The 27,850-nt window shown below is 38.6% G+C and overlaps 7 protein-coding genes across 8 annotated transcripts; 5 read left to right on the forward strand and 2 right to left on the reverse strand.

The window, feature by feature from the left end:
* On the forward strand, nt 3,207-4,843 carry LOC18766769. Of its 2 annotated transcripts, XM_020570535.1 has the most exons (2): nt 3,208-3,571; nt 3,810-4,843. In XM_020570535.1, the coding sequence occupies exon 2, from the start codon at nt 3,864-3,866 to the stop codon at nt 4,599-4,601; it is 738 nt and encodes a 245-aa protein (XP_020426124.1). In that variant the 5' UTR covers nt 3,208-3,571; nt 3,810-3,863; the 3' UTR covers nt 4,602-4,843. The 2 variants fall into 2 exon arrangements, with proteins under 2 accessions (XP_007199427.2, XP_020426124.1); XM_007199365.2 differs by having other exon boundaries at nt 3,207-4,843.
* LOC18766162 (F-box protein SKIP17) lies at nt 5,892-10,423 on the forward strand. Its single transcript, XM_007199593.2, has 13 exons — nt 5,892-6,690; nt 7,149-7,324; nt 7,527-7,721; nt 7,803-7,913; nt 7,987-8,072; nt 8,150-8,271; nt 8,736-8,800; nt 8,879-8,951; nt 9,060-9,122; nt 9,221-9,285; nt 9,463-9,537; nt 9,638-9,914; nt 10,041-10,423. The coding sequence occupies exons 1-12, from the start codon at nt 6,229-6,231 to the stop codon at nt 9,858-9,860; spliced, it is 1,716 nt and encodes a 571-aa protein (XP_007199655.1). The 5' UTR covers nt 5,892-6,228; the 3' UTR covers nt 9,861-9,914; nt 10,041-10,423.
* Nucleotides 10,632-12,413, forward strand: LOC18768787 (COMPASS-like H3K4 histone methylase component WDR5B). The gene is made up of 2 exons (XM_007201760.2): nt 10,632-11,380; nt 11,970-12,413. The coding sequence occupies exons 1-2, from the start codon at nt 10,718-10,720 to the stop codon at nt 12,258-12,260; spliced, it is 954 nt and encodes a 317-aa protein (XP_007201822.1). The 5' UTR covers nt 10,632-10,717; the 3' UTR covers nt 12,261-12,413.
* On the forward strand, nt 12,521-13,738 carry LOC18768040. The gene is made up of 3 exons (XM_007200319.2): nt 12,521-12,878; nt 13,284-13,425; nt 13,532-13,738. Exons 1-3 carry the CDS (start codon nt 12,595-12,597, stop codon nt 13,613-13,615), a joined length of 510 nt encoding a protein of 169 aa, XP_007200381.1. The 5' UTR covers nt 12,521-12,594; the 3' UTR covers nt 13,616-13,738.
* On the reverse strand, nt 13,772-15,601 carry LOC18766611 (pre-mRNA-splicing factor 18). The gene is made up of 2 exons (XM_007199874.2): nt 14,674-15,601; nt 13,772-14,341 (listed from the first exon to the last, which is right to left on the reverse strand). Exons 1-2 carry the CDS (start codon nt 15,517-15,519, stop codon nt 13,934-13,936), a joined length of 1,254 nt encoding a protein of 417 aa, XP_007199936.1. The 5' UTR covers nt 15,520-15,601; the 3' UTR covers nt 13,772-13,933.
* LOC18767977 (N-alpha-acetyltransferase 20) lies at nt 15,745-18,671 on the forward strand. The gene is made up of 6 exons (XM_007201174.2): nt 15,745-15,891; nt 16,014-16,104; nt 17,135-17,267; nt 17,741-17,810; nt 18,204-18,264; nt 18,344-18,671. Exons 1-6 carry the CDS (start codon nt 15,814-15,816, stop codon nt 18,433-18,435), a joined length of 525 nt encoding a protein of 174 aa, XP_007201236.1. The 5' UTR covers nt 15,745-15,813; the 3' UTR covers nt 18,436-18,671.
* LOC18767747 (ent-copalyl diphosphate synthase, chloroplastic) lies at nt 20,830-26,742 on the reverse strand. Its single transcript, XM_007198933.2, has 15 exons — nt 26,456-26,742; nt 25,609-25,686; nt 25,399-25,487; nt 24,970-25,273; nt 24,641-24,824; nt 24,184-24,398; nt 23,935-24,055; nt 23,711-23,823; nt 23,391-23,617; nt 22,984-23,099; nt 22,705-22,803; nt 22,384-22,599; nt 21,731-21,854; nt 21,391-21,594; nt 20,830-21,293 (listed from the first exon to the last, which is right to left on the reverse strand). The coding sequence occupies exons 1-15, from the start codon at nt 26,550-26,552 to the stop codon at nt 21,075-21,077; spliced, it is 2,406 nt and encodes an 801-aa protein (XP_007198995.2). The 5' UTR covers nt 26,553-26,742; the 3' UTR covers nt 20,830-21,074.

Below are 27,850 nucleotides of genomic sequence, written 5' to 3' on the forward strand. Positions count from 1 at the left end.
TTGGGGTGATTATTTTGGTCTTATTGTCAACAAATGCAATAACGTGTTTTTAAGTTAATTCTTAATTGTTTTCTTTTTCTATTTGCAGGTACATAGAGTGTAAAAAAGAAGCTTCACTTCGTTTGTTCCTGGAGGAGGAAGCATAAGTAAGAGTTATTTTGTATAAAAATACGCAAAATCATGAGCCTATTTAGGTGAAGTTCATATGTATTTCAGTTGCTTCTCCTCTTCATCTCTGCTTTCTCCAGTTTTCATTTTTCTGTTTTGTTTTGCTTCTTTTATGTTGTTTCAACTCATGTCAGCGGCTTTGGTTGTGGTGCAGGCTTTGAAGTCGTCTCCAACTCTCTGCTGGGACTCAGAGGAGGAAACAATGTCGTTCAAATCAGTATTGGACTGATATGAAATTAGATTTCTTTAAACCTATTGTATCAGTTATATAGTTTTTCTATAATCAATTCTCAACTGAATGATTTTTTGTTAGCTGATATGATTTTCTGTTTGCCTTAACTCTGACAGAAACAAAGAAAGAGAGATGGAGATGATGATTTGATGGTGAAAGGAAGTTGGGTGTGCTTTCAGTCTTATTTCATACTGAGGGTAGTCACCCTTCTTCAATTGCAGTAAACCTTGATGTAACCATATTGATATGAGAAAATTTGGAAAACATCATCCCTGTATTTGACGACGGTGGAGTCTTTTTCATAGGTCTATTTGAATCTGAACAATGCACTCTCTTTTTTAGATTCAGTGGGTATATTCCGGTGTCTGCATTTGCTTTGGCATTCTTCTTTTTGGATGTCTCTGAATGCATGTATTAGGTGGTGTTTTTGCGCTTCCATCGTTTTTCAAGCAGAGCCAAGTAGCATACCATGCACAGCAAACACACACTTGCTATACAGTGAGAAGCGGTATGTACAGAAGCGAAAGAGCCTGAAGGATTCAGCAATCTGGTGACAAGAAGGATGCGAGCGCAACTTGTAAGTTATAGAACTGAGCATTTGACCAGAACCTTTTAGAATCCAGAAGATTTGGAGTGGGATTTCTTTGAGTTTTTGTGATCCTAATTTCTGGACAATGTAAACTCTGGCTGATCCAAATGTACCCAAGAGTTTGCTGCATGCAATTTTGTCTGGATCAACTGTATTCTGGTGGGTGACACTGACTTATAATCATATGTTTCTCCAGCTATGCATGATATTATAAATGGCTTGCATGCTCCATGAAGTGGTCATTAGAGTAAGAAAGATACAAACTTGAATGCCCTACATCTTTCTTTTCATTTGGTTTAAAGGTGATAGCTGTTCAGGCTGCAGGAATGCCCTACATCTTTCTTTTCGATAGACGACCTTTATCTTGACTCTTGAGGAGGACATGCAATCAAACTTTCTCGAATCCCTTTTCAACACGCATGATCTATAGAAGAAGTCAGATGAGAAGAGAGAGAGAGTGTGAATTGTCAATCAGAATGATAGCTTTCCCATAAATAAAAATTGCTGCTCTCTTAAGTAAGATGAAAATTGAGTGCAGACAGCATATTAATTTTCTGTTAAGCTTTGAATTTGTCAATCTCAGAACCTGGTCTATCATTTCTTTTTTGCCAACTTCAGTGTAGGACCATCCATAAATTATGGACCATAATCTAGAGTAGGTTAGTTCAATCAGTTTGTTCAAGGTGGGGGCAAAAACCCATCTTCAAGTTGTCAAGAAAGATTTTCATAATTAACAATTGATGACAGAAAATGACAGTCAATTGGGTCTTGGTGAGACCCTAACTCTCACAAATATCTTATCTTACCTAAATATCATGTATTCAGCAAGAACATTGACATAATATTTTTGCTTAAAATAACAGCACTATAAATATACGACAATTTCAGAAAAAATGCCAATTGGAAGGGGATTTTGACTTGCAGACTTGGTCTCAAGTTCGACCTCCATGACACCTTGGCAGTGTGTGTGAGAAAACTTCCTCCCTCTTCATAACTTTGAAAAAAAAAAACTACTGTGTTATACAAAGACAATCACTTCCCCAACATGCATAATTGTGGTTATAATATAATGGACTCTGCTCCTACCAACCAAAATGTGTACCAAAAAGAAAGAGAAACGACCATAGTGGATTGTGTAATCTTAGACCTTAGATATGTACTCAAAAAGCAAAATGAATTCTGGGTCTAAATGAAGATGGGGAGTTTGTCACCACATAACATTAGGGAAGGCTTGGTCTCCTCTGACAACTAAGTTCTGGTTTTGGTCAAAGGTAACCGCGCCTACAACTTCAGTCCATGCGCCTAGCTAGAGTCTCATTGTCCTAGTCTGCTGGCCCTCCTCCATTGTCATATCCTAGTCCTATTAAGTAAGCAGTTAGGTATTGGAGTATTGCTAGAGTCTACCGCCCACGCACAGAGAGATCTTGACTGTCAATGTATATGAAATTCACAAAACATCAACGGCTAAAATCAATTCACGCCTGCACCGTAGCATTCTTATGTATTTCTAGAACACATTGATATGGGCTACTAACATGGTTGAAGGCGTGAAGCTATGTTGATACAGATGAAAACAGAAAAGAAGTACACATACAAAAAACGGGAAGATGCATTTTACAGAGTAAGAAATAAAGAATAGGTTGTGATGTGAAATAAAAACCCATATGATTATGCTTTTCACTGTGAGTGAGAGCTAATGCATCACATCAAGTAGATGCCCATTTGTTATAAGCATGTAAATTTCGCATAATGTTGTCTGTTTCTTTTTCACTTTAGGGGAAAACAACTTTGAATTTGTTGCATTGTATTGCTGCTAAAGAAACTTTCTTTGTCTCACTTGACAAAGGTGACACAACCAAATTATGGAAAAGTTTTAAATAAATAAAAACTCAATAGTGAAGAATTTGTTTTCAAAAGTTAATGTTTTTAGGAGAGAGACTTTCATGCAACGGAAATAGAACTATTTTTTTGTCATCCCCAACTAATAGTGTAACGACGCACGAGATAACTTTTTCACGTGTCATTGTATTATTGGACGGAGATAGCATTGCTATCTCCAAGAAAGTTTTTCTGTGTTTTGAGGTTGCACTCTGTTTTTTTAAGCTCTAAAATGCAATGCATGTGTAATGTCAGTTAAAGGGGGAGGGCCCAGTATGATTCTTTTAATTATGGACAAGAAGAAAGAGTGCCCAATTGCCCATGAGAGAGACTTTTTTTTTCCTTTGGGCATTTGTGTAACGTAATATGTAAACCTACCCTTTCCAGCAAAATACCCTGTTTGCAATTTTGACGTTTCTTTTCATATTTAGACCCGTTTATTTTTCTTTCCAATCAGTTCCTTTGAGCTCTCTCCCTCTCCACTGCCCACCTTTCTCTATCAAAATCACTTTTTTAATTTCTTTATCTAAATTTTGGGTCTTTCTTTCTTGAGTTGAAGTGGTCTCAAACATTGGCAGTGAATTGAAAATCTCAAAGGTCCTTCCTTTCTCTAAAAAAGCAGACACCCAGATAAAACTGAAGCATTTTGAAGCTGCTCTTGGAGCATCTGAATGATGGGCGCGTAAGTTCATTTCAGTTTTCAGGTAGGAGCCCCTTTCTCTGTGTACCAATTTTTATGCTGCCTGCATTCCCTCTTGTCACCTCAAATTCTTAGCCAAACTAGGAAGAACCAGAAAGAAATTTGTCATCTTTCTTGGTGTTATGATGAGGGACTTTCCTTCTTGTTTTGGTGAAAATGGTGTTCAAGTTGCTGATTCTTCTTCTTCATCGTCATCAAGAATCACAAAAATTGCTCAGAACTTGGTTTCTTGTGTCTACCAGTGTAAATTACAGGGTCGTTTGTGTTTTATTACCGTGACATGGACCAAAAATTTGATGGGTCAAGGCCTAAGCATTGAAATTGACGATGCAGCCAATCAGTGCATCTGCAAGGTTGATATCAAGCCATGGTTGTTCTCCAAGAGAAAAGGGTGCAGGAATTTAGAGGTGGACACCAGTAAAATTGATATATATTGGGACTTAACCAATGCTAAGTTTGGTTCAGGACCTGAGCCATTAGAGAAGTTCTATTTAGCTGTTATGTTTAACCAAGAAATGGTTCTTTTTCTTGGGGACTTGAAGAGAGAAGCTTTCAACAAAGACCCTGTTGGTTCCATTTCCAGAGCCACTTTCATTGCCAAAAGAGAGCACATTTTTGGGAAGAAATTTTATGGCGCAAAGGCTCAGTTTTGTGATAAGGGGAAGAGCCATGATGTGACAATTGAATGTGAGACTGTTGGGCTCCATGAGCCATACCTTGTGATCTGCATTGACAGTAAGATGGTGATGCAGGTGAAGAGGTTGAATTGGAAGTTCAGAGGCAACCACACCATTTTGGTTGATGGGCTGAGAATTGAAGTGTTTTGGGATGTTCACAATTGGCTCTTTGGCAATGCTATGGGCAATGCAGTTTTCATGTTCCAAACTTGCCTCAGTGATGACAACAAGTTCTGGACCAGTCCACCAGTTTTGGATTCTTCTGTGTTGGCTTGGTCTTCCTCTCAGCCATTAAGAGATAACCAGTTGCAGGGTCTTGGCTTTTCACTGGTTTTGCATGCTTGGAAGAATGAATAGAGAACTGAAAAAAGCCAGAAGCTTGTTTTTCATCGTTCTGAGCCTTTACAAATACTTGAAAGTTCTGGTTTTGATTGTATGTGCTGTTTGTCTCTCTAGTTTTCTTATATCAAAACATAATTCAATTGCAGGAACAATGCATGTTCAAGAAATCTTTTGCAAGTTTGATTAGTGGTGCAATTGTCTGAAACAACCCTCTTCCCATCTGTTTACTAAAGAAATTAAAATTGAGTAGTTGGTTTGATTGAGTCCCCTAATTTGATAATGATACTTGACTTTGTTGGAGAAGAACGGCAACTTTAATGTTGCGTGTTTGATGTTTTCTTCAAGAATGAGAAATGGCCTCTAGATGCCCAAATACAAGAAAGTGAGTGTTGCACTTGTCTCGCTATTTCTGGTTTAATGCAAAATGCCTCTGTTTATGGGCGAGGGGTGGGCATTGAGACTGGAAAACCGAAACATCGAGTCGGATAGAATGAAAAAAATCGGTTGATTAAAAAAGTCAACAAATCAGCATCAAATTGTACCGAACCAGTTTAAACTGGTTTAAATTCCAAATTCACACCTTATCAAATTAGACCGAACTGGTTGTGTATATTTTTATTTTTTTACAAAATTATTTAAATCCAATGCTACATTTTTAATCTCGTAACTAATATTTCCTCATGCTCAACTTCAAAACATTTCCCTTTTATGGGCCCAACATCTCTTTTTGCATGAAATTGGATTATTAGTAAATTTTCAAGCTCAAAAAATAAAATTTTAGTTGGAATTTGTATTTAAAACAAATAATTTGAAAAAATAATAATAATCCTGTCCAAAACTGGAAAAACCGAAAATCAGACTAAAATTAGTTCAAACCAAACTGATTGGTTATATATATATATATATATTTAAAAAAATCGGACTAAATTAGATCTATTCAATAGTTTCAATTTCGATTTCGATTTGAGATGAAAATTGGACCGAACTAGACTGCACCCACCCCTAATAGGCAAACTTCAGCTGGCTTAATACTGTTTTTTGAGCTTGAGCTTTTAAGTCCTCAAAATAAGTTGCTAAAAAAAGCCAAAAAAAAAAAAGAAGAAAAAAGAGATATTATATAAAAGAATGAAAAATAAAAAATCAAGTGAAGGATGAGTCAACTGTGGGAGAAAAACTTACATATACCGAGGATGCCATTTTAGGGTTATCTCAAGCCAATCACTCATTGTTTTGTGTTTTAACTGTCCAACTTGACAATGAATGAGGTGCTTTGGATACTGCCACGGTGGAATTCTCGTTACATGTAAGTTCTTCTTCAACTAAAAAGATGGTGAGCATAATTTATAGTAATAACAAAACCAAAACATAGTAGTCATTTCTAATAATTAAATTTTTTTATAAGACTAGGTAGTATGAAATCCCATCTCTTGCTACATTATTACATAAAATTAATAATATTTAAACTAATAATAGAAAATCTAAGTTGACATATAATTTTAAAATTTAAAGTTTTCAGATCAATTAAAAGTTCATTTGTATAATTAAAACTTTAATAATTGTACCAAATAAAAACTAATTATAAAAAAGAAAAAGAAAAAAAGAATCCATCAGCAATTTGGCGTAGGATGCAGTTACACACCCCATGTCATTTAGGGGTGATGATATCGTCACCACGGCAGTAATCGTCCCAACACACACACCACGCACACGTGGCAGCGAACGCCAACTCCGTATCTCTCAACCTCCAAAAGCACTCGGCTTTGATAAACCACCCGCTATGGATACCCTGCTACACAGCCCGTCATCAATGGCCAAGCGACCCTGCCCCTCCCAAAACCCTAGAATCCCAAACCTTAACCAATTGGACAGGGATCAGCTTCTGGACACATTTCTCGAGTTCTCTGACTCGCCCCCTTTCGCCATCGACCTCTCTTTTGAGAGGCTTCTCGAGTCCAGGTCCTGCGATGCCGATCAGACCAAGCTCATCGATCGCGCTCTCCAATTGGGCTCTGTGCTCCTCGAGGCTGCTAAGCGCTCTGCGAGAAAACGAGCCTCCAAGCACAACTCTCTCACCTGGGCCCTCCCTCCCGACCTCACCATCAAGGTACGTCTCGGTTTTGTTGTGACGAACAAGATCAGACTCATACGAAACTGAAGACCAATTGAGTGGGGTCTGATTGTGCAATTTTTTTTGATTTCGCGGCTCGATTTGGAAGAGTTGTTGTTTTCCTTTCGTGTTTGTTTTCGATTTGGGGCTTGTGTATCTGAAGATTTCGGAGTTGCATTTTAGTTGCTTGGTATTATTGCTTTGTGTTTAATTTTCTGATCACTAATCTGCATGTTGCTTAATGTTTATGATTTGTGTTCTTACAGAATATGGTCATTTTCAATGTTGAAATTTATCATCTGCATTGGCATAATGCTTAAGGCTGGTATATTGTCATTGTTCTGCGAGAATATCAATATTTAGTGCGTCATTTTTGTGCATGCCAGAACTACTTTATCCTTAAACATTTAGATAGGAAGTGTGTGCATTATCTGAGTATATGTGCTGATATGCAGGTCTTTTCCATGCTTGATACACAAAGCCTATGCTATGCTGCAGCTACTTGTTCAATGTTCAATAAATGTGCCATGGATCCTTCTTGCTATGCCAATATTGACTTGACAACAGTTGTCCCAAAAGTTAACAATGCAGTTGTTTCCACAATGATTCTCCGAGCTGGGAAAGCTCTTCAGTAAGAGTTTTTACACCCAACTAGTCCTTTAATCTTAACAATCTCGAATATTTGTGTCAAGTGAAAACTCTGGTGCATTTCTGTAGTTGGCAGTTGTAATCTTGTAATTTATGCTTTCTCATTTTGATATTGCATTGGCATATGATATTCTCATTTTCATAACATTTTCCTTTCTTTGTGTCTCTCTTAATTGGTTATTCAGGTCTCTTAAGCTTGGTGTAGTTCCAGGCCCAACTACGCCGCTTGGATCTTGTCAGCCATTAGTTTATACCATCAGGAATTCTGTAGATGTTTCCAACTTTTCATGGAATGATAAGAGATCCAGGCAAGGGAAGGAGTCATCCGTTCTTACCAGATCCTGTTTAAGCCCTTTAGGCGGGAATAGTGGTGCTCCAGGGTATGCTTGAATTGTAAGACTTGAAAATTTTTGTTTGTGAAATTTACTTGTTTTCTTACACTTTCTTTTGCTTCTTGGAAGGACTCTTTTGAGAAGGTTGCACCTTTACAATATTGAAAGGATGGATAATACGTCACTTTGTGGGGCATTAGTGGCCTGTCCATTTCTCCTTGATCTGGAAATTGTTGGCCTGTAAGTTCAATTTTTGTTTTTGTGCAATCTTGTATGTTGGATTATACGATTTATCATTTCGTGCAATCTACAGTCACGTTGAATTGAGGCAAACATTGCAATCTGTGAGCGCAAACTGTCACTTGATAGAGCGTCTGTTCTTTGAATCTTCAAAAACAGGTATTGCACTTCTTCATGAGGAAACCTGCCTAATGTTCTCAGAATTTATTCTTACACATGTATTTGACGAATATCAGGTAGAGATGACAGTTTGAAATCACCAACTTGTGTTGATCTTATGACTGATTGCCCTCATCTTACGTCACTGGCCCTCAGAGGGTTTAAGTTGCATGATTATAAAGTTCGCATACTTCTGAAGGTATGTCTTGGGCATTTTGAGAAACAACACACCCAAGTCCGATATATATATTTTTGTTATAGTAGAATCATAACATTATGGAGAGAGAGGGAGAGTCGAAATTTTACTTTACAGTTATGACTTGTCTTATCAGTTATCAAGTTGGATTTTTATGTTTTGTTATCAGGTTTGGTCAAAAGAGTCTTATTTATTATTTTCGAATATTTCAATTTTCGTATTGTCTTCATTCCTTTGTACCTGAGCATAATAGTAAAGGTCTGGGAGACATATTAATACCTTTGACAATGGTTTTTTTGGGATTCCTTATCTGTTGTTTGATGTATTTTACATTTTTGTTCCTCTAATTGGTATCCCCTGGATAATGTCTTTGGTTAGTGATGTGAATACAAAAATTGGTCCCAATTTGGTGAATCATCTTGCTTTCAGTCATGACTGCGAGGTTTAATATCTGGATACTTGTTCAGGGATTGAGGAAATTAAAGTACGTTGATTTTTCAACATCCTACTCAATCACTGGAGCATTTTTAAGGTCAGTTATCTTTAATGGACGAGACTTCTTTTAAAATCTCTGTATCATAGACTTATTTTTTTTTTTTTTTTTTTCAAGGAACCTCGGAAGCAACACAGGTGGGAATCTGCTGGAAGTCTTAATTTTGCGGGATTGCATGCATCTCAAAATGGTGATGACTTCAAGCTGTCCCTCTCTCTACTTTTGTGCTCTCTCTCTCTCTCTCTCTCTCTCTCTCTCTCTCTCTCTCTCTCTCTGAAACCTAAATTGTGATTTGAAGGTGGAGGCTGCTCGGTTGATGACGGCAGTTCTTGCTGGGGATTTCAAGTTCCTTAAACATCTTGTAGGTTGATAGAAATTCATCATATTCTTATTGTGTAAGCTTGTATATGAAGTTCTAGGTCTCCGAATGATGCTCACTTTTCCTGTTTCCTCAAACAGGATATATCTAATAGAGAAGGCTTGGCATCTGAGAATGACTGGTATCATAGATGCTACAGCACAAGGTAAGGAATATAGTTATTTTTCATTTTTCTATTAGTTGGGTAGTTGGGTTACACAGTGGAATAGAGCTCCCACATCTCTTAAACCAACACCCTTACTGAAGGTGGGATTTTATCTTTGGTTTCCGATGTATCACATAGAGACTTTACCAGTGAAATTCTTTTGTCAATATTGTGCAGTACAATTCCCATAAGGCGGGTGTTGGAAGAAAGGCCTAATCTCTGTCTGTTGGCGGAGTTTCCGCCAGAAGGAAGGTTTGCTTATTCTTCAACTGTTGTACTTCAATGGTTTTACTTATTCAACTATTGAAAATATGCTTATCATTATTGTCTGGGATCCTGAATGGTTTTGCAGTTACGCCGACATTGATCAAATGTTTGACAGCGAACCATATAGTGATATCAGTCTGCCATCAGCATCGCAGATGAGCAGTCCTTCATCCGATGGTTCAATGTTTGTGAGTTTTTCTGAGAGCAGTTACAATAGTGATCATGGTAGTGGCAACGAGGATGCTCGAGATGCTGGTTATGTTATCTATGATGAAAGCTCAGACGAGGTAGACTATGTGGCTGTGTAGGAGAAAATACCAAATATGGCTAGGATTGAAATCTGTGGCCACCAAATGGATCATGTACCTCTCTCCCTCCCTCCCTCCCTCCCTCCCTCACTCCTATTTTTCTTAAGACTTTACATGATGTGTGGTGCATTATAATTTGGAACCACTGATATATCCTTCATACTCTTAACAAATTTGTAGTGTTGCCTATATGAGATGCCAGCACAAATTCGAACGGTAGATAAGACTTGTGGACGGAGTTGGTGTGCCGCTGCGATCACAGTATCATCACAGTTTCATATGTGAAGTTCGGTGGTGGGCTCCCGGTACTTGCCAGTATGAGTAGAATGGCCCTTGAAGCCCTGTTATCACATTTCTTTTATCTTTTTAGTCCTCGAGTTTCCCCATAGCTGTTTATCACCCTGTTTATCATATGGGATTATGGGTGGAGCAGCTTTCAGCTCTCTTTACTTCGTTTTGTATTTAAAATTTAAAAAAAATCTTGTAGCAGCAGAGCTTATATGCGTGCAAAATCTATTGCATGACATGAAAATTTAATTATCTTTATCCAGTCATCCCCATAATTACTTTTATTATTAATCCTATGCAAAAAAGAAAAAAAGTCACTTTATCATCATCAAAAACTAATGACATGTCCTTTTTTTTTCCTTTCAAACTCCTTTTAGTTGAATTGACAATTAGAATGCTGTGCGTATAGAAAACATAAATGGCATTTTATAGAAAATCTCAACTTAACCGCCATCAGAAGCCTTGTACCATTATATAATGCAAATAAAATAAATAAATCGTCAGTCGCGCAACGCAGCACATACTTTGTTGAGCGAGAAATTAGGCAAACTAATAATAAGTTGTGGACGATGGCCAGCAGTGGCAGTGGTCAAGCATCGCCGCCGTATAGACCCTACCGCCACCTCAAGACCCTTCGCGGCCATGAAAACGCCGTGTCGTGCGTCAAGTTCTCAAACGATGGCGACCTGCTGGCCTCGGCGTCGCTCGACAAGACCGTCATCCTCTGGTCCTCCTCCGCCCTAACTCTTCTCCGCCGCCTCGTCGGCCACTCCGAAGGCATCTCCGACCTTGCTTGGTCCTCCGACTCCCACTACATCTGCTCCGCCTCCGACGACCGCACCCTCCGCATCTGGGACGCACGCTCCTCCGCCGGCGAGTGCGTCAAGACCCTCAAAGGCCACTCCAACTTCGTTTTCTGCGTCAATTTCAATCCACAATCCAACCTCATCGTCTCCGGCTCATTCGACGAAACGATTCGTATTTGGGAGGTCAAGACGGGGAAGTGCCTCCACATCATCAGGGCTCACTCGCTGCCTGTGACCTCCGTGCACTTCAATCGAGATGGGTCGCTCATCGTCTCCGGCAGTCACGACGGGTCTTGCAAGATTTGGGACACAGCATCAGGGACTTGCTTGAAGACGCTCCTTGAGGATAAGACCGCTGCAGTCTCCTTCGCTAAGTTTTCGCCTAATGGCAAGTTCATACTCGTCGCCACTCTCAATGACACCCTCGTAAGAAAAGACCCTTCGTTATTTTCCTTCGTTTTTCTAATTCTCAAACTGAAAGTTGTGATTTTCCTTTCCTGGTTACATGAAAGTTATGATTTTTATTGATCGTGGGCACGCTTTTTCAATTGGGTTGCAATTTGTCTTTGAGTTTCACTTGATTAGCAATGCAATTGGTGCTCATAAGCATGCTTATTCAATTGGGTTGCAATTTGTCTTTGAGTTTCAGCTGATTAGCAATGCAATTTGTGATCATAAGCATGCTTATGCAATTGGGTTGCAATTTGTCTTTGAGTTTCAGCTGATTAGCAATGCAATTTGTGATCATAAGCATGCTTATGCAATTGGGTTGCAATTTGTCTTTGAGTTTCAGCTGATTAGCAATGCAATTTGTGATTAATGGGGTGGGTGGGTTGAGTAATTTGCTTTTTTATGAATGGTTTTTCTAGACTTAAGCAGAGACTCAGAGCTTGTGTATAACGTGTGCATCCTGTTAAATATCAGAGATAGATGATGTATTAAGTGTTTCCGTAATTTTGTAGTAGATGTGTTTAATTGATATGTGAGTTTCAAATTTTTTTTTTTCTGGGTGCAGAAGCTGTGGAACTACTCAACTGGGAAGTTTTTGAAGATCTATACAGGTCATGTGAACAACGTGTATTGCGTAACATCCACATTTTCTGTGACAAATGGTAAATACATTGTTAGTGGCTCGGAGGATCACTGTGTCTACTTATGGGATCTTCAGCAGAAAACTATGGTGCAGAAACTTGAAGGCCATTCTGATACTGCCATCTCCGTTTCCTGTCATCCATCAGAAAATAAGATTGCCTCTGCAGCTCTTGAAAATGATAGAACTGTCAGGATTTGGTTTCAAGATGCTTAATAACATGAAGTTTTCAGATAAACAACCATTTTCCCCTATTGTAAACATTAGTATCTAATTTGGGATAGAGCTGTAAACATTAGTTTTCATAACTTCCAACCTTCTTTTTGCACTTGTTAACCTTTGTCGGTAATCAAAGATGATTCATTTTAATCTGCTCAAGTTGACTAATAAAAGCAATGAATTTATCATAATCGAAGTTGTGCCATACGAAAGTGATAGTCTTGTGTTATATGACGCAACCCAAGTTAGTGAACAAAAAGCTCTAACCGAACTAAGCGAAGGATTATTATATAGCATACAGATATTTTGCTTGTCGTGACAATATGACAAAATGGGAACTTTATCTCTCCTCCCTCTCCCCCTCTGCTCTCCACTGCGCCCCCGTCTGGCCTCTTCACAAACCCATCTCTGCAACCCCGTTTCCTGGCCACTCGTCTCTTTAACTTATCCGACGCCAAGAAGACTTCGCAGCAAAAATGTTGTCTTTGGCAGCAATTCGATTGACCCAAAAGAGTCCGAGTTCTTGGATGAAAACGGAGTTGTTGATGATATGGATGGCTACATGAACTACCTTTCTCTTGAATATGATTCTGTTTGGGACACAAAGCCATCCTGGTGAGCCTTACCTTCTTGGGCCTCCATTATTTTTCACTGTTATTTCAGAATGAATACTCTTTACCCCTTTTCTGTTCGTCCTCATTCGTGGGTTTTTTGGCATTTGTAGTATTCTTGTGGAAAAGTTTGATGTAGTTTTCCTGTTTTCCAACATACCATCCTTTTTGTTTCTGAAGGCCTCTTCGTTTGTTAGAACTGTAAATTTAAATTGGAGTTTTCCTTCATAGTTTGGTGGACTCTGTTGGAATTGAGTTTCAGTGTGTATACAAGAAAAAGGAGTTTCTTGTTTTCTGGTTCCATCTGATGAGAAATTTTGAATCCAATTGCTTGCAACCATGTTGATTCTTCTGCATATATGTTTCATTCATTTATCATATGGGTTCTGGTGATTGGTGGTGATTGTAGGTGTCAGCCATGGACAATTACACTGACTGGAGTGCTGGTGATTGGTGGTAGCTGGCTTATTCTGAACTCAGTAGTAATTACAGTCTTGGCAGCCTTACTAATTAGCACATGGTGGTTCATCTTTCTGTATTCTTACCCAAAGGTGTAGGCATCATCTTCCTATTCTCTGTTTTATTGTTTTTTTTCTTCTTTTGTTGCTTTGCTTTTCTTTTTTATTGAACTTTCTGGGGTTTTCTTTCGTTTTCCAGGCATATGCAGATATGATCGCTGAGCGGAGGAGCAGGGTGACCAATGGTGTTGAAGACACCTTTGGTTTAGGGAAGAGCCAGTAATCCTTGATTGAACATCAAATTAGCAAGTTTGTAATCTGCCTTAGTTTTACCGGCCAGAAGGTTGTTAAATCCCATCAGTGAAGATCAATTTAATGATTTTGATTGAATATCTGTTGTGCTAAATTTCTCTCTTTTTGTATTTCATATCATCCCAAATACTGTCAATGTAATAAATCTTATTGCTTGGGCTCCTCACGTTAGCTTCTTTCTTCCAAGAAAACAGAGAAGGATAACACAAATAAAATGACACAAGCAAGCTTTCTAAATTCAAACATGAGATCATTCAACAAAATATCATCGTATACATGACTAGCTCTCCTACGGAGCAGGCATTATCAGAAGCTTTTCCTCCGAGGCCTGATTTCCTCCGCTAGAGGCCCTCTCCGACGCTAGTAGGGACTGCAAGTCACTACCATTAGCCAAGCTGTTGAACTCAACAGCTTTTGAAGGCATGGCTGGGTAGCGTCGTTGGCAAAAGGTCATCAATCTCTTGACTGACTGCAAGTATTTGCGAGTTGTCTCGTCATTCATAATGTGAGCCACACTGTTGGTGTAGATCTTCTCGCGAGCTGAACGTTCATGAATACCAACCATAGTGACACCAATTGGCCATGGTGCATTCCCAATAGCTAGTTTAATGTACTGGTCCATTGCAGCTAGGTAGTCTCGCTTCATGCAGCACCGCACCACCACCATCAACGCTCGGCGAATATCATCTTGAAGGATCTGCAAATAGAATACAACAATAACCAGCAATTAAATGAACTGAAACAACACAATCCAAAGAGAACTACACAACAGTAAAGGACGGGATTTTAAGTTCTAAGACAATTCATGTGAGAAATTTACATCAAAATGCATTGTTTTCAATTCCTTTTCCCTGCTTCTTATCATGCCGATGATGATTTTAACGCAGACATTCCATTCCACTCATGAATTAGAATTGCTCAATGTGCTTGAACTAAAACAACATAACCCAAAGAAAATTTGCACCAGGGTTTTAAATTCTAAGATCATTCATGTGCGAAATTCACACCAAACAGCAAAAATTTACCTACCTTCTTCCTACAAAACTTGAACAAAGGATGCAGATAGCGCGCGCATTGCTTAAAAGTGGCAACCATGGACTTCCCCTTAGCAGTCCTCCTCTCAGCATCTGGCATCTCCCGCAGCTCCTGGTTCCATTCATTCAACAACTTCTTGAAGAACACCAAGATCTTATCTTCATCACACAACTCCTCGAAATTCGTCTTCATTCGCTTCAAATCCTTATCAGCATCGACCCCGCTCGAGCATCCATCGGCACTCAAATCCTCTTCGCGGACGCCACCGTCGCCGTCCTCCACGCCGCCGTCAACCTCCGTCTTCTGCCTCTTCCTCTCGCTCACAATCCCCGACTTCTGCCGTTTCCTCAGCTCCGCGATATCGCGGAGAAAGTCGTTTGTCTGCCCCTCCGTCATGTCGCTATCGACTTCGAACAGGCCGGCCTTCAACACGTACTTGAACCGGTCGAGCCGGGCGTCATCGTCTTCGCCGAAGAGAGTGATCGGCTGCTTGAGGAGCCGGAGTCGGCGAACGACCTCCTGTTTGGGGAGGTTGAGCTTGTCGATGTTTTGCTCGTCCGTTAGGGATTTGGACGTGGTGGCGTTGGAGGAGGTTGTGGCGGAGGCAGTGGTTGCGGAGGCATTAGGGTTTGAATTGGCGGCGGAGGAGCCGTCTGTGGCGGTGGTGTTGGAGGCGGTGGCTTGGCGCTGGGCTTTGGCTTCTAATTCGCGCTTCTCTTGTTCCCGAAGCTTCTGGATTTGCTTCTGTTCGATCTCGGAGCGCTTGAAGACTCGCTTGCCGCCGGTCTCTTCGGCAAGTCTCTGCCGTTTCTTAAGGATCTCTTGCTTTAGCAGGTCCATCTAGGGTTTCAATCGCTCGCAATTTTGGGGAAGAAGAAGATAAATCGATACTCTTGAATTAATTAGATCGAGAAAGGATAAATAAAAAAAACTTTGTGGTGTGGGTTAATGGAGCTAAATCCGAAATAGTCGGGTCGGGTTTTCGGGTCCGGGTCCACAAGGAAGGGAATTATTCGGGTACGGGATCTTAAGGCGGTGAAACCGACCCGAATTTTGACAGGAAAAAGGAGGGGTCGAATTTTTTCGAGGCTTTAAGGTTTCGCGAGAGAGAGAGAGAGAGAGAGAGGAAGAGAGATGACTACGATTCGCAGATTTTGCTGCAATGATCTTCTTCGTTTTACCTCTGTCAATCTTGACCACCTCACTGAAACTGTAAGTTGTTGCCTTCTCCCTCTCTAATTTGCTTTTCTTTTCCTTGTCCAATTTGCTTTCCTTTTCTTCCTCAAATTTGCTGATTATTTTTGTAGATTATTCTAATAATCTGTTATTTGCAGTTCAATATGTCATTTTATATGACCTATTTAGCAAGATGGCCCGACTATTTTCATGTTGCCGAAGCCCCGGGACACCGAATCATGGGTTACAGTAAGCATCCTCAGTCTCTTGTATTCTATTAGTTATATTATATTACTTTTGCTCAAGGAAAATTGGCATTGTTTTTTTTTTTTTTTGGTAACTACAAAATGTATCTTGAGAGCTCATTTCTTTCGGGTTGAAACTTTTCAATTGTGAATATAAAATGGAGGGTGAAGAAGATGTTGGGAATAAGCTTTTCCTTCTATGCTAGCTTGGGGTGAAAAAGAACATTATGCTTAACTTAGGGCCCGTTTGATAACCATTTCAATTTTAGTTTTTAGTTTTCTTTTTTTGTGCTAGATTAAGGAAAAAGAGGGAGAATGGAAGTGAGAATGACAGTGGAGATGGGATTGAGAGAGAATATGAGAGGAGAGGATGGGAGGGAGGAGTAACAAAAGTGAACAAAAACTAAAAACTGAAGTCTATTTGAAATTGTTTTCACTTTCAAGTTTTTGTTTTCACTTTTGTTACTCCTCCCTCTCATCCTCTTTCGCAATCTCATCCTCACTTCCATTCTCACTCTCATTGTCCTCTATACTCTAGCACAAAAAATGAAAACTAAAAACCAAAATTGAAATGGTTATCAAACGGACCCTTAGCATTTTATTTGGTTTGCAGCTGCCATTTGGTTTCTTTTTCGTAAAATTACTAAGTTTATTGTGTCACCATTGGTATAAAGTTGTTTGCTTGGAACAATGGAATTCGTAGAATTGGACAATTAAAGACAATATGTTGCAAGGAGATTGTGGGAGGAGAGATTTCAGATTAAAAAATGGGCTCATATTTTTTAGTGTAGGGGGTGCTAAGAATAAAATACATGCAGAGGTTTTCGTGGATGTCTAGGATTTGTTTGCATGACCAGTTTGTTCCTGAAAATGGTTAAAGGATGAGGTGTTAGTGAGGCATATGAGAGGTTCACTACATCTTGGCTTTCCTTCTGATGCTAATATGCTTGCCATCTGTTTTTATTTTTCTTCCCAGCTTTCTTTTAGTCATGATAGATGCCATAAATGGGTATCTGATTCTGATATGATGGCAGTTATGGGAAAGGTTGAAGGGCAAGGTGAGTCATGGCATGGTCATGTAACTGCAGTAACTGTTGCGCCAGAATATCGAAGGCAGCAATTGGCCAAGAAACTCATGAACTTGCTGGAAGACTTTAGCGATAAGATGTAAGAGGGGCATATATTGATTAAGATTTAACTGTCAATGCACATTTCAATAGTTTTGTTTGCTGGAAATAGAAACTTGGCCATCTTTTTGCAGATATTATGTTACAATAATGGAAAATCTGATAATTGTTTTTCTTGACACTTTTTTTTTGGGTCTGAATTTCTTGAATCTTGACACACTTAGACATATGTTGATTGGTGAAATGATCCTAAGACCTATCGGACCACTCTCTACACATTTTCCACCTGCACCTAGGCCCAATGCAACTGAAACTTTCTTCTTGTCATACTATTCTTTCTTACCATAATGATGATTCATTTCCCTCCAATCTGTGGAGTCTTTTTGTGGGCTGCATTTGTCATGTAAATCAGTTTTTAGGTTGAGAGCAATATGAAGTCTTACTGGATCATATAATTTCTCTGTGTTTGTCGTCTATGCCTCACCTTTGTTAATGAAAACTTTCGTCTGGCAGTGATAAGGGTTACTTTGTTGATCTTTTTGTGAGAGCATCAAACACACCAGCCATAAAGATGTATGAAAAGGTAATGTTTCTTGTAACTGTAGATATTCTTTGCAATGTATTGTCAGCCAATTTCGAAATGACCAGAAATTGGGTTCCATTTATTTGTAGCATACTATCCATTTCTTACTTTTACATGAAAAAGGCTTGCTTTCTTGTACTGAATGAAAAGGATCATTGGGCTCTTTTTGAGAACTCCAAATAGAATTTCAGTTTTAAACTGAAAATTGTTTCAATTTTATGAATCAAATGCATCCTGTTGGGAAGAGCTTAATTATATAATTTGTTGCTTCTATGTGATTCCTGGTTTGTGCGAGCCAGACATAGATCCCAACTTGGATATTTCTGCAATTTTGAATGGGACGAGTCATGCTCACTATCTATTTCATTTTCTTTTCCATTTTTTTCCCCACAGCTTGGTTACGTGATCTATAGACGAGTCCTACGGTATTATTCAGGGGAGGAAGATGGGTTAGGTGAGTTTCCCCATCCAAACTAACGTTATGTAAAACTGTTTTCCTTCTCACTTTTCTATTGTGTTTGTTCTTGCTTCAGATATGAGGAAAGCATTATCTCGGGACGTTGATAAGAAGTCAATCATACCCCTCAAACGGCCGGTTACTCCTGATGAATTAGAGTATGACTAAATCTGATTTCTATGGAATTTCTACCAAGTGTGATGATGATGTATTACCTTGTGCTTATGGGTTTTTGAAGTTCAGGAAGATAGGTCCTATAAACTGCTTTTAAATTCTCATGTGAAACTGTGAAGTGTAAATGCGCTGCTCATGAATATGACACTAAAACACAGTGGGTTTATTAAGGAAGTTTGTATCATCAGTCTGTTATCCTTGTTATATCACCTGCGAGATGTGTTGCTTTATGTCAGTTCAAAAGGTTTGAAATCACCTTTCAGAAAAAGCCAACAAAATCCCTCTGCGTAAGCTTGTAATTGAAGCATGTGAAAATAACAGTGATGAGGTTTTCAAAATCTCTCTTTTCAAGCTATTTAAAAACGTGTGGCATTTTTAGTTGCTGGTTGCTCAAGCAATCTCCAAATTTAACTTCAAAAAAGGAAAGAATAAAAAGTTCTCCGAGTTCATCAAAAATTACACTCGAAAGTCTTAAGAATTTTATAGTGAGGGCCTCTTTTAGATGAGAATATATCTCTTAGCCGTTGAATCAAATCAAGAAGTAGGGACTCAGTTAAGGCTCGCATTATAGAATGACTCCTTGAAGTCCATCGAGAGATTAGGGGGTGGGCTGCAGCGAGAGTTGTACTATTGGGCACAAAGTCGTATAGATTAGAAAGCTCAAAATCGAAGTTGGCCCAAATGAGAAGCTCTTGTTTTCTTGCCCGGTCAAGTATAAATTTGCGACCCCCTTCCTAAATTAAATGGGTCAATATTCCTAGCAAAACGCCTAAGAACCCTCTTTATTTCACTCACATTCTTTGAAAAACAAAAAAGTAAATGAATTTCTTCATGATATAAACCTAGATGAGTCCTATTACATACATGTGCTTTGTAAACCATATCTTGTAAATGCTTTGTAAACCATATCTTGTAAATGTCTTAGATGAGACACAAATTGAATTATGAGTACTCAATGCTCAAGAGCGTTCTCCCTTGCATCCGAGATCTTGCATTTTCAATTTTAGCTCGAGTGCTCAAAACAACAAAACAAAAAACTTTTGTATAAGTTGAAATTTTTGTTTAGGGGTGCTGGCGGCCCCCGCCAATACGAGGGAGGTGGGTGGGGAAAGCTGGATTGCTTCTTTGTTCGCCGCTGACACAACAAAGAAGCAATGATGGATTGCCTCACGTGCCCTCTCGTGATGCCAAAATTGAACCAAACATCAAAGTGAGAGAAAGCAGTGATGGAGATTTCGGGGTGGAAGCACTTTTGCCAAAATGGGTTACTGTCCAAAAACACAGAGTCATATTCCTTTTGGCTTTGATATGCCACTCTCTCTGTCATGGGGCATCAGATCAGATCACACTTCCACCACATCCCAATCCAAAGTACCGTCAAATGCTTTTTTGCATCAACACCCAAAACCCTACAACAAAAACTGCTTTTTTTTTACACCATTTTCATGATTCAACTAACCATGCAGGAGGGACATCATTATGCCAACCATGTAAATGCTTTGGTAGACCCCCCCCTGCATTTGCATTTCATGGGACCTCTGTTTTTGATTTGGGAATAAAATATGCCTGCCATTTAGAGGTGCATGAGTGACAGGTTTCTGTTGTAACCAAGATTAAATCAGCTCTCGCTTCTGATTGCCTCCTAGTTAAGCTTAGGGTTAGGGTTTTGCTCTTGTATTAGGCAGGCAAAACAGAACAGAAAAGAAAAAAGAAAGAAAACCAAATGGGGTCACTTTCTTTTTTCTTCTGATAACAGATCTGAAGATGTGGGATTGGGTGAATTTCCACTTCGGATGGAAGACCAATCCAGGAACTTTTTCATGGCTTTGTATCCAAAATATTGTCTGCCATTGTTAAATCTGCTAACACAAAGGAGGAAACCATCACACCAACATATTTGAAAGACATCACATTTCCTTACAAAGGAACTCTATGTAATTGTACCCACTACCTATATTTGTGCAAACAACCCTATGCCTGGTCCTCATTCAGATTGGACCTTTTCACAGTAATAGTAACCCTTGCTTTAGGGTTTGTTTTTCTTCTGATAGAACATCTCTTCTGATTTCTCCACTTCTTTTCCATGTTTAGATTGGAATTATGCTCATGCTTGAACAGTGAACAGTATGTACTCACTGATTATGATTATTTTTTGCCAGAAGTTTTATTTGGTTGAAATAAAACTTCTGCTAGACCAAAATGCAGGTGTAGGAAGTGCAGAAATAATCTTCCTTGTGATATTTTTCATTTTTCGAATGCTGTAAAAATATTATTTTCATTTCGTTTGCTACAGAGGCATGATAAGCAAACAGCCATGGTTCACTCATTTGACATGTCAATCATCACCTTTTGTGTTTTGTGCCTTTGTCCTTGTTTACTTATATCTGCTGTATAATTTGTAATTATTACTGATCAGGCTCTGCATAATGCAGGATTTTGCTCCACAATTAAACCCAGAAAGCAAGTCTCTGTTTCCCAAAAATACTCTCCTGTTTTGGAGAGTATTTATATTTAACACTAAACAAAGACAATGACCATTTGCAAGGTCTAATTTTTTTTCATTCTTTTGGGTTGAGCTGAGTACATCTGCCATCACTAAAATGAGGCACTGTGGCTAATCCTATGGGCAAAGATCAGATTACTCGCTCGAAGAACACTTTGGTAAGGTGGTGGTTAATGGTTCCAGGATCATAGTAGGCAGAATAGTAAAAGCTCCTCGCGACCACGAAAAAGGTTTGCTTGATCGAAGAGTGTATGTCGTCCGAAGGGTTTTCGAGCATCATTTTCACAAGTTGTTGAATTTCTGATTCTATTTCTTGGATTTTCAAGGAACAACTCCCATTTTCATTTACCTGAGAAAATAAAAAAGAAAAGGATCTATCAAACACTGCCCCAATAAGTACAGTTAAATTAGTGGAATATGTGACATGTCGTTTGAATTTATCTAACCTTGTGCTTTTGGTTTTGGTAGGAGTGTAGTTTATTGCAAACACTGTTAGTGATGCTAAAAAGTTGCCCATGCTCTGGATTGGACAACAACAACCCTTCTGGGATTGAAAAGCCAGCGGTCTGATTTATCGTTTCCACCAGTAGCTCAGCTTCATCTTGGTGAATGTCCCCTTTCTCTTGCCACTTCGTAAGCCACTTTTCCCACTTTGTATTTAATTAAGAAGAAAAACAGAAAACACCAAGTTATAAGTATTGGGATCAGTACTATTAACTGGGCAGCCAATGGAAACATAAAAAACAGAAAATACAAATGGGAGTTGTGTGGTGGAAAGAAACTCACAGCTTGGCGTAGAGGATGGCTAATGTCATGACCATGAGCCACCATTGCGTCCAATGAGAAGTGGTGTAGAGTTGCCATCAAGGTCTCAATAAGTCCTTGCCTTTTCTTGTTTGTATTCATCTTCCTGCAACACAAAGCACATGTAAATGCCTATTTCGAATGTCGGTAGAACTGTAACACCGCCACGTGATGTATCTAACTAATCCAGTCATGTTATATATATATATATATAACAAGCCAACTGCATATTAATGAATATTATACCCACAACTATAAATATGTCTATTTATATCATAACACATGACACGGTATTTCGGTACCACACGATAGTTTTTCCTTAGAGAACAACCACACTGTGCCTTAATTGGTAACATGGCATCCTACTATTATTAGATCTCTGAAATATTGGAACTTCCACTGTGGTGGCTGATTATTTGGTGCGCTCATGACACATGAACTGACATTTCGAAATTAATTTGTCTTTGTTTACCTAGAATAAAGTATTGTAGGGTACCCTACAGATGAACCTAGTTGCATTATTAGCACAAATGTCTCTGACAGAGGCCGGTGAATAAGACAGACACCGAGAGAGAGAAAAGATCAAACAAACAAACAACAATAGTTATTCTTTGTTGCAGTTCTAACGTACGTACCTAGTTCTGAATTCATGTACAAAGGCCCCCCTCTGCTCATAAGTTTCTTCCTTGAAATGACACCCGACTGTTTCAATCAAGCATGTCGTTTTAGCCCATGCAACTCTCTCGTTTGCTCTTTCTGGTTCAAAAATACTTGCTGCAGCAACAAAATAAGCCATGAGGAGGCTTCTTCTGCTCAATCCGTAGTCTTCAAGTCTACATTCTGCGTACCACCTGCGTACGTACGTATAATACATAAGTATAGTTCCAAAAAAAGATTTTTAAAATTTTATATCATTACAAAAGTGAATGATAAATTGAGGGTTTTGTTTTGTTTACTTTTGAATGTTGTCCCATTCGATCAGATGCAGTGCTTGGCAATTGTTGTAGTCAAGTTTTGCCAGCTCGAGGTAGACATTATTGTTTACGTAGGGCATCCTAAAGCAAACAATCGTTAGAATCAAAGTTCAACATTAATATAGGACAGAATGTCAGAATTTAAAAACCCGTGACTCCTTGCACTCGAATTCAATCCCTCTCCTCGTCTCGTCTCCTCGTATACTAGAGTAATTTAGAGTATATCTTCTTCAAAAATAAAATGTGAAAACTATAATATACCTGTATAGAGTCTTGCCAATCCAGACGTCATCCCGGCCACCATACTGTTCGATGAAGAATCTGGTCTCCAGTCGAGGTAAGCTCGCATACCATGGAACTTCCAGTGCGTACCCCACCTGTTTATTGGCCCTTTCTTTTTAGAAACTTATTCTTTTTTTATATATATCCAAACAAAAAATAATATTCTCATTCTCATTTATATGTTTGTGGATATAAAGCTAATTAAGAAACAAATCTACAGTTGTAAAATGCTTTATAATATTCTTTAATTCGTGCCCCTCATCGAATGGCATCGATCCCATTGATTTTTCTCTGATATGCATATATCATGCCATAAGTACAGGATATATAATTCTGTTAAAATAAATAAAAAATATTCAAAATTCAAATAAATGATGTTTTCATACCTCGCCAGGCAAGTCCTTGGTGATGATCCATTTGTCTAGCAGCTCATCGGAAGCTTGTTTTTCTCTCAGAAATTTGGTTGAAAAATCCTTAGCCTCCTCGAGGATGTTTTCTCCAGGGAACAAAACTTGACTAGCCCTGAACAAGTTGTACATTCCAGTCACCGCTTGTGTGCTTTGTCCAGCAAAGCAGATGAACTCGTTGCCCTTCTTGAAGTGCTCAAACACATCTGTTCTCGTTAATTAACCCAAAAATTAATTACACTAATTAAGTTTATTAAACTAACCAATGGAAATTTAAAATAATATAAATTTGAACTTACCAGCAGACACATGGTGGCCATGCAACCTGAGCAGTCTGAATGCCATGGCAGTGTCATCAATGTCCTGTACCTCGGAATTTCTTGCCCAACAAATTCCTTTCTCAGTCCAGTATCTGTAAGATAATGGGAAAAAAATAAATGTTAAAAATAATTACAGTTTTTGCCATGTCAATTATGTATAAATGCATCGGTATTAAATATAGAAGCTCGAAATCCTAGCATACCTGTTGACGTAATTAATACATTCCTTAATTTGTGGCTCGAAATATCTAGATATTCCTAAGCGCTGCAGCCGATCCACAACCCATACATGTTCGAACAAGTCCACTGGGTACACATTAGGGACTGAAAAAGCAAGATAAAAGGTAAGTAAATACATGTAATTTATATTTGGAAAAAAAAAAATGAAAATTTGGAAAAGACTACTATTAAAAATGTTGGACAAATGGCATTCAGTTGAATAAGTTAATTACCTCCCCCATTGAACTTGTGAACAGCTTTTGCCAAATAAGTCATGCATTTGGAGTCTTTGGTCCGCATGAGAGCATAGGCAGTGGAGGCCGGAGAGAACAAGAAAGAGCCATCTTGGGACTGCAGTTTTAGAAGCTTTTTCCAGTCCAAACCTGCCATTCCTTCCAAGCTGTGAAGTAATGTCGTGGGCACTTTGTGCATTATGTCCCTCGGTATCCTATCCAGAAAATAAACTCAAATCATTCAATTATATGTATATATCTTCCCACTCCCACACACATTAATAATTACATGCATGTAAAAAGATGCACACCCAGGAGACCGAATTATTATATAATATATCTATCTACATGGCATGGATAAGGTTACTTTTTGTTTATTCTTTTATCTAAAAACCAACAAACAAAAATAAAAGTTTGTGAGAATCTGCAAAAATAATGATGGCTCGTGAGGCTTTACTTTGTGAGCTTAAGATTTCTCATGGCATAAATCTCATGCAGCACTGCACAGTCGTCAGGTACTTCCAGGTTTAAACTTCGAGCTATTTCAAGAATCGAAGGAAAAGCAACTTCAAACCCGATAGGCATGTGTTGGGCATTCTCGTTCCCAAGCTTGTTTATGTTTTCCTTGAAATATGCCATTCCTGTATCATTAAAAGCAGAACCAATATTTAATGGGGTTACATTTGAGGAAGAAAATGTAAAAGGGAACGAGATTATGGTTTAGAGGATTAGGCGAGCATTTTCACACATCAGAATTTAGTCGTCGGTCTAACTAAGTAGTCTTACCTTTTTCACATTTGTCGGGATGAACGTTCCATGTTTTTAAAGCAACAACACAAGCTATGGTGTTGATGATGCGATCGTGAGCAGTGAAAATTTCACTATCTCCCCAAGAGCCATCTGGGAGCTGATTGTTGGCAATCCATTCGAGGCTGGAGGGGAACTGAGGCAAGCCACTTCCCTCCACATCTTCCACCAGAGCCACCCAAGCGGTGTCGTATGCTGACACTGTGATCTCTCCGTCCTCCATAGACCCCAGCATTGATCTGATGGCCACCACATGTTCCTTGATCTTATTTGACACAAAACCCTATTCAAAAAACACATAATAAATAATTGGACTGCGGGTACAAGTCATATATAAACAAAAATAAATATAAATAAATGAAAAGGTGAAGTTAAAAGAAAATGAAAACGCATAAAAAAACAGGGTACCTTAGGATCAGCTTCGGCTTCTATGTCATCCTCCACAATCTGGTGCCACTTTATCACTGGCAGACCATTTTGTAACACGTCTGCATATTCTGCACAAAAGGATGATTGCTATATGTGTGTGTATATAAAAATGTACATATATATATATATTGACAGTAAAAAGTTAAAGAAAGAAAAGGACGAGAAAGTGAAAGAATATAGCATGATTACCTTGAGTGCGGGGTTTGGAAACCGCACTGCATTTTGAGAGAAATACCCTTTTGTTTTTAGCTCGGAACGACCAGACACCTACACAAAAGGGTAGTGGTGGTCATTTCTCGGAGTTTATTTCTAGTGGTAAAAATTAAATTAGTATGGATTTTACCATGAAGAAAATGGATATATAAATATATAGATAATGTATAAATTGGAAATGGAAAAGACAAGACTGTGCAGATATATAATGGTGGTATGCTCCTAGGTGGCAGTTGCCTGCATGTTGAAATCCACGAGGTTGCCAAAACTAAAGGAGAATCCAAGAGAGAAACACATTTAACGCCCTCTTTGCAGGTAAACAAAACAAGAGACAAAAGGCAGGCATGCCATGGCTAGCTAGCTCTGAGCTCTGAGAGCCCTCCAACCAAAAAAATGAAAAGCTAATCAACCAGAGCTGAGTTGATGATCCCTTAATTATAGATCATGGGAATTAATCATCGGAATTGAGAAGAAGATCTTCATCTGCATGCAGCTTTTCTTCTTGTGGTGGTGCTTGCTGTGAGTAGTTTTTTGTCAACGGCAACGACGATCCATGACAGAGAGAAAGAAAAAAAAAACTTGAACAAGAAAGAGTTTTCGTTTTCTCTTTCTATCTCTTTAAAAGGAAAAAAGAACAATATCTCCGATCAACCAAAGATCCACAATCTTCAAAAGATTATAACCCACTTGCGAATTAAAACGAAAACAAAGTAGTGATATATATATATATATATATTAATGGTAAAAATAAATAAATAAATTTTAAAAAAAAGGCTTGAAAAGATGATAAAGCAAAGAAACGTAACAGTAACTGGGCACTCACCCGGTAAAAATTTAGGTTGATTAATGGTAAAAGAAGAGGAGGTGGGTGGGAGGGTGGGAGGTGAGGAGAGCAAAAGGTGGGTGGATTGAGAAGACATGATAAAATGTTTTTGTTTGGTGGTGGTGGTGGTGGTGGTGGTGCCGCTGCTGCCGCTGCTGCTGGGGGAAGGAAAACGGAGAGGATTTACAAGTAGAGAGAAGAGGGAAGCAAGCGGACAGAAGGAAGTTCCCAAGAGATTCCCGCTAGGCGCATGGCATCATACTATGAAATTGAGGACTGTCCTGTCCTTTTCCTCTTTATTTAGAGCCTCTTCGCATTTCAAATTTAGAAAATTTTGCTCAACATTTCTTGGTAAATTTGCGTAGGTTTGCCTAAATACGTTTATTTTCCCAAAAGATTCAATCACATTTAATATACAATACATGAACTTGGTTGTATTTGGAAAAATTTCAGACCAAAAAAAATCAATTATATTTGGATAAAATTTCTCCAAAAGATTTATTGTACCTGGTCATTTAGATTCACCTAATTATAAGTACATTGGTATCTAGTCTGAATTTTCCTTTTCTTACCACTTTTCGTACTATATGGTAAGAAAATATTTTCATAACCATTCTAGATACATGAATTCTCCCTGGATTTAATATTTGGTAAAATTATTTTCCATGTTGAGCCAGTCCGGCCTATGGTAAAAACAAGTTTTAAATCCCTAAATATGTGTTCAATTTAAAAAAATTTAAAAAAAGTAAAAAAAATTGATTGAGTTCACATGATAAATAATTGAAATTGACATTCTCAAATATCGAATTTAATCACATGATAAATAATTGAAATTGACACTCTCAAAGATCGAATTTCTCAACGAATTGATCACATGATAAATAATTGAAATTGACACTCCTCTTACCGCATTAACAAAAATAACTTTTGATGTTGGAAGAGGTCCCGACTTTCAATCCCCTTACTGCATTAATAAAAATAATAATTACATATATGTATATATAGAAGACCCTCTTGCTTGCACACTCATGTACCCTCGCATGAGTGCAAATAAAAAGCGTTATATTTTTCTATTTATGTGTATTTATAAAAGACTGTATTTCTGTGTAAGTCACGCTAAGTGTGTTTGACTACTTGGGACATCATAATGGTTCGAAAGTTTCTTTTGGGGTGGCTTTGGGTTCAGAGGACAATACAGAGAATTTTGGTTGAGAAATTTTTTTTTGTGCGATGTGGGATTTGAAATATGCTGGACCAAAATCGAGCTGTAAGCAGGATGTTCTTTTCAACTTGTACTTGTCATGTTTTCGACACCATATGGAAGCAAAGAGTAAGGCCCCTGGGCCCTCTGGGGCCGAGTAAAATCATCACCAACTTCAGACAAGTTATGCTCCA

This window comes from Prunus persica, chromosome G8, assembly GCF_000346465.2.
Source record: "Prunus persica cultivar Lovell chromosome G8, Prunus_persica_NCBIv2, whole genome shotgun sequence".
NCBI lineage: Eukaryota > Viridiplantae > Streptophyta > Magnoliopsida > Rosales > Rosaceae > Prunus > Prunus persica.

Bases quoted from the DNA above. Each gene is read 5' to 3' on its own strand.
- LOC18766769 (XM_007199365.2), top strand. From the start codon at position 3,690: ATGATGAGGGACTTTCCTTCTTGTTTTGGTGAAAATGGTGTTCAAGTT.
- LOC18766162 (XM_007199593.2), top strand. From the start codon at position 6,229: ATGTCATTTAGGGGTGATGATATCGTCACCACGGCAGTAATCGTCCCA. The intron at 8,073-8,149 runs GTATTGCACTTC...GACGAATATCAG, and splicing joins CTTTGAATCTTCAAAAACAG to GTAGAGATGACAGTTTGAAA. The intron at 9,123-9,220 runs GTAGGTTGATAG...TTCCTCAAACAG, and splicing joins TCAAGTTCCTTAAACATCTT to GATATATCTAATAGAGAAGG.
- LOC18768787 (XM_007201760.2), top strand. From the start codon at position 10,718: ATGGCCAGCAGTGGCAGTGGTCAAGCATCGCCGCCGTATAGACCCTAC. The intron at 11,381-11,969 runs GTAAGAAAAGAC...TTCTGGGTGCAG, and splicing joins CCACTCTCAATGACACCCTC to AAGCTGTGGAACTACTCAAC.
- LOC18768040 (XM_007200319.2), top strand. From the start codon at position 12,595: ATGGGAACTTTATCTCTCCTCCCTCTCCCCCTCTGCTCTCCACTGCGC. The intron at 12,879-13,283 runs GTGAGCCTTACC...TGGTGATTGTAG, and splicing joins TGGGACACAAAGCCATCCTG to GTGTCAGCCATGGACAATTA. The intron at 13,426-13,531 runs GTGTAGGCATCA...TTCGTTTTCCAG, and splicing joins TTCTGTATTCTTACCCAAAG to GCATATGCAGATATGATCGC.
- LOC18766611 (XM_007199874.2), bottom strand. From the start codon at position 15,519: ATGGACCTGCTAAAGCAAGAGATCCTTAAGAAACGGCAGAGACTTGCC. The intron at 14,342-14,673 runs GTAGGTAAATTT...TTCTATTTGCAG, and splicing joins TCAAGTTTTGTAGGAAGAAG to ATCCTTCAAGATGATATTCG.
- LOC18767977 (XM_007201174.2), top strand. From the start codon at position 15,814: ATGACTACGATTCGCAGATTTTGCTGCAATGATCTTCTTCGTTTTACC. The intron at 15,892-16,013 runs GTAAGTTGTTGC...TGTTATTTGCAG, and splicing joins TTGACCACCTCACTGAAACT to TTCAATATGTCATTTTATAT. The intron at 17,268-17,740 runs GTAAGAGGGGCA...TTCGTCTGGCAG, and splicing joins GAAGACTTTAGCGATAAGAT to TGATAAGGGTTACTTTGTTG.
- LOC18767747 (XM_007198933.2), bottom strand. From the start codon at position 26,552: ATGTCTTCTCAATCCACCCACCTTTTGCTCTCCTCACCTCCCACCCTC. The intron at 25,687-26,455 runs GTGAGTGCCCAG...CCTTTTGTGTAG, and splicing joins TCAACCTAAATTTTTACCGG to GTGTCTGGTCGTTCCGAGCT. The intron at 23,100-23,390 runs GTATGAAAACAT...GCCAATAAACAG, and splicing joins CCAAGGACTTGCCTGGCGAG to GTGGGGTACGCACTGGAAGT.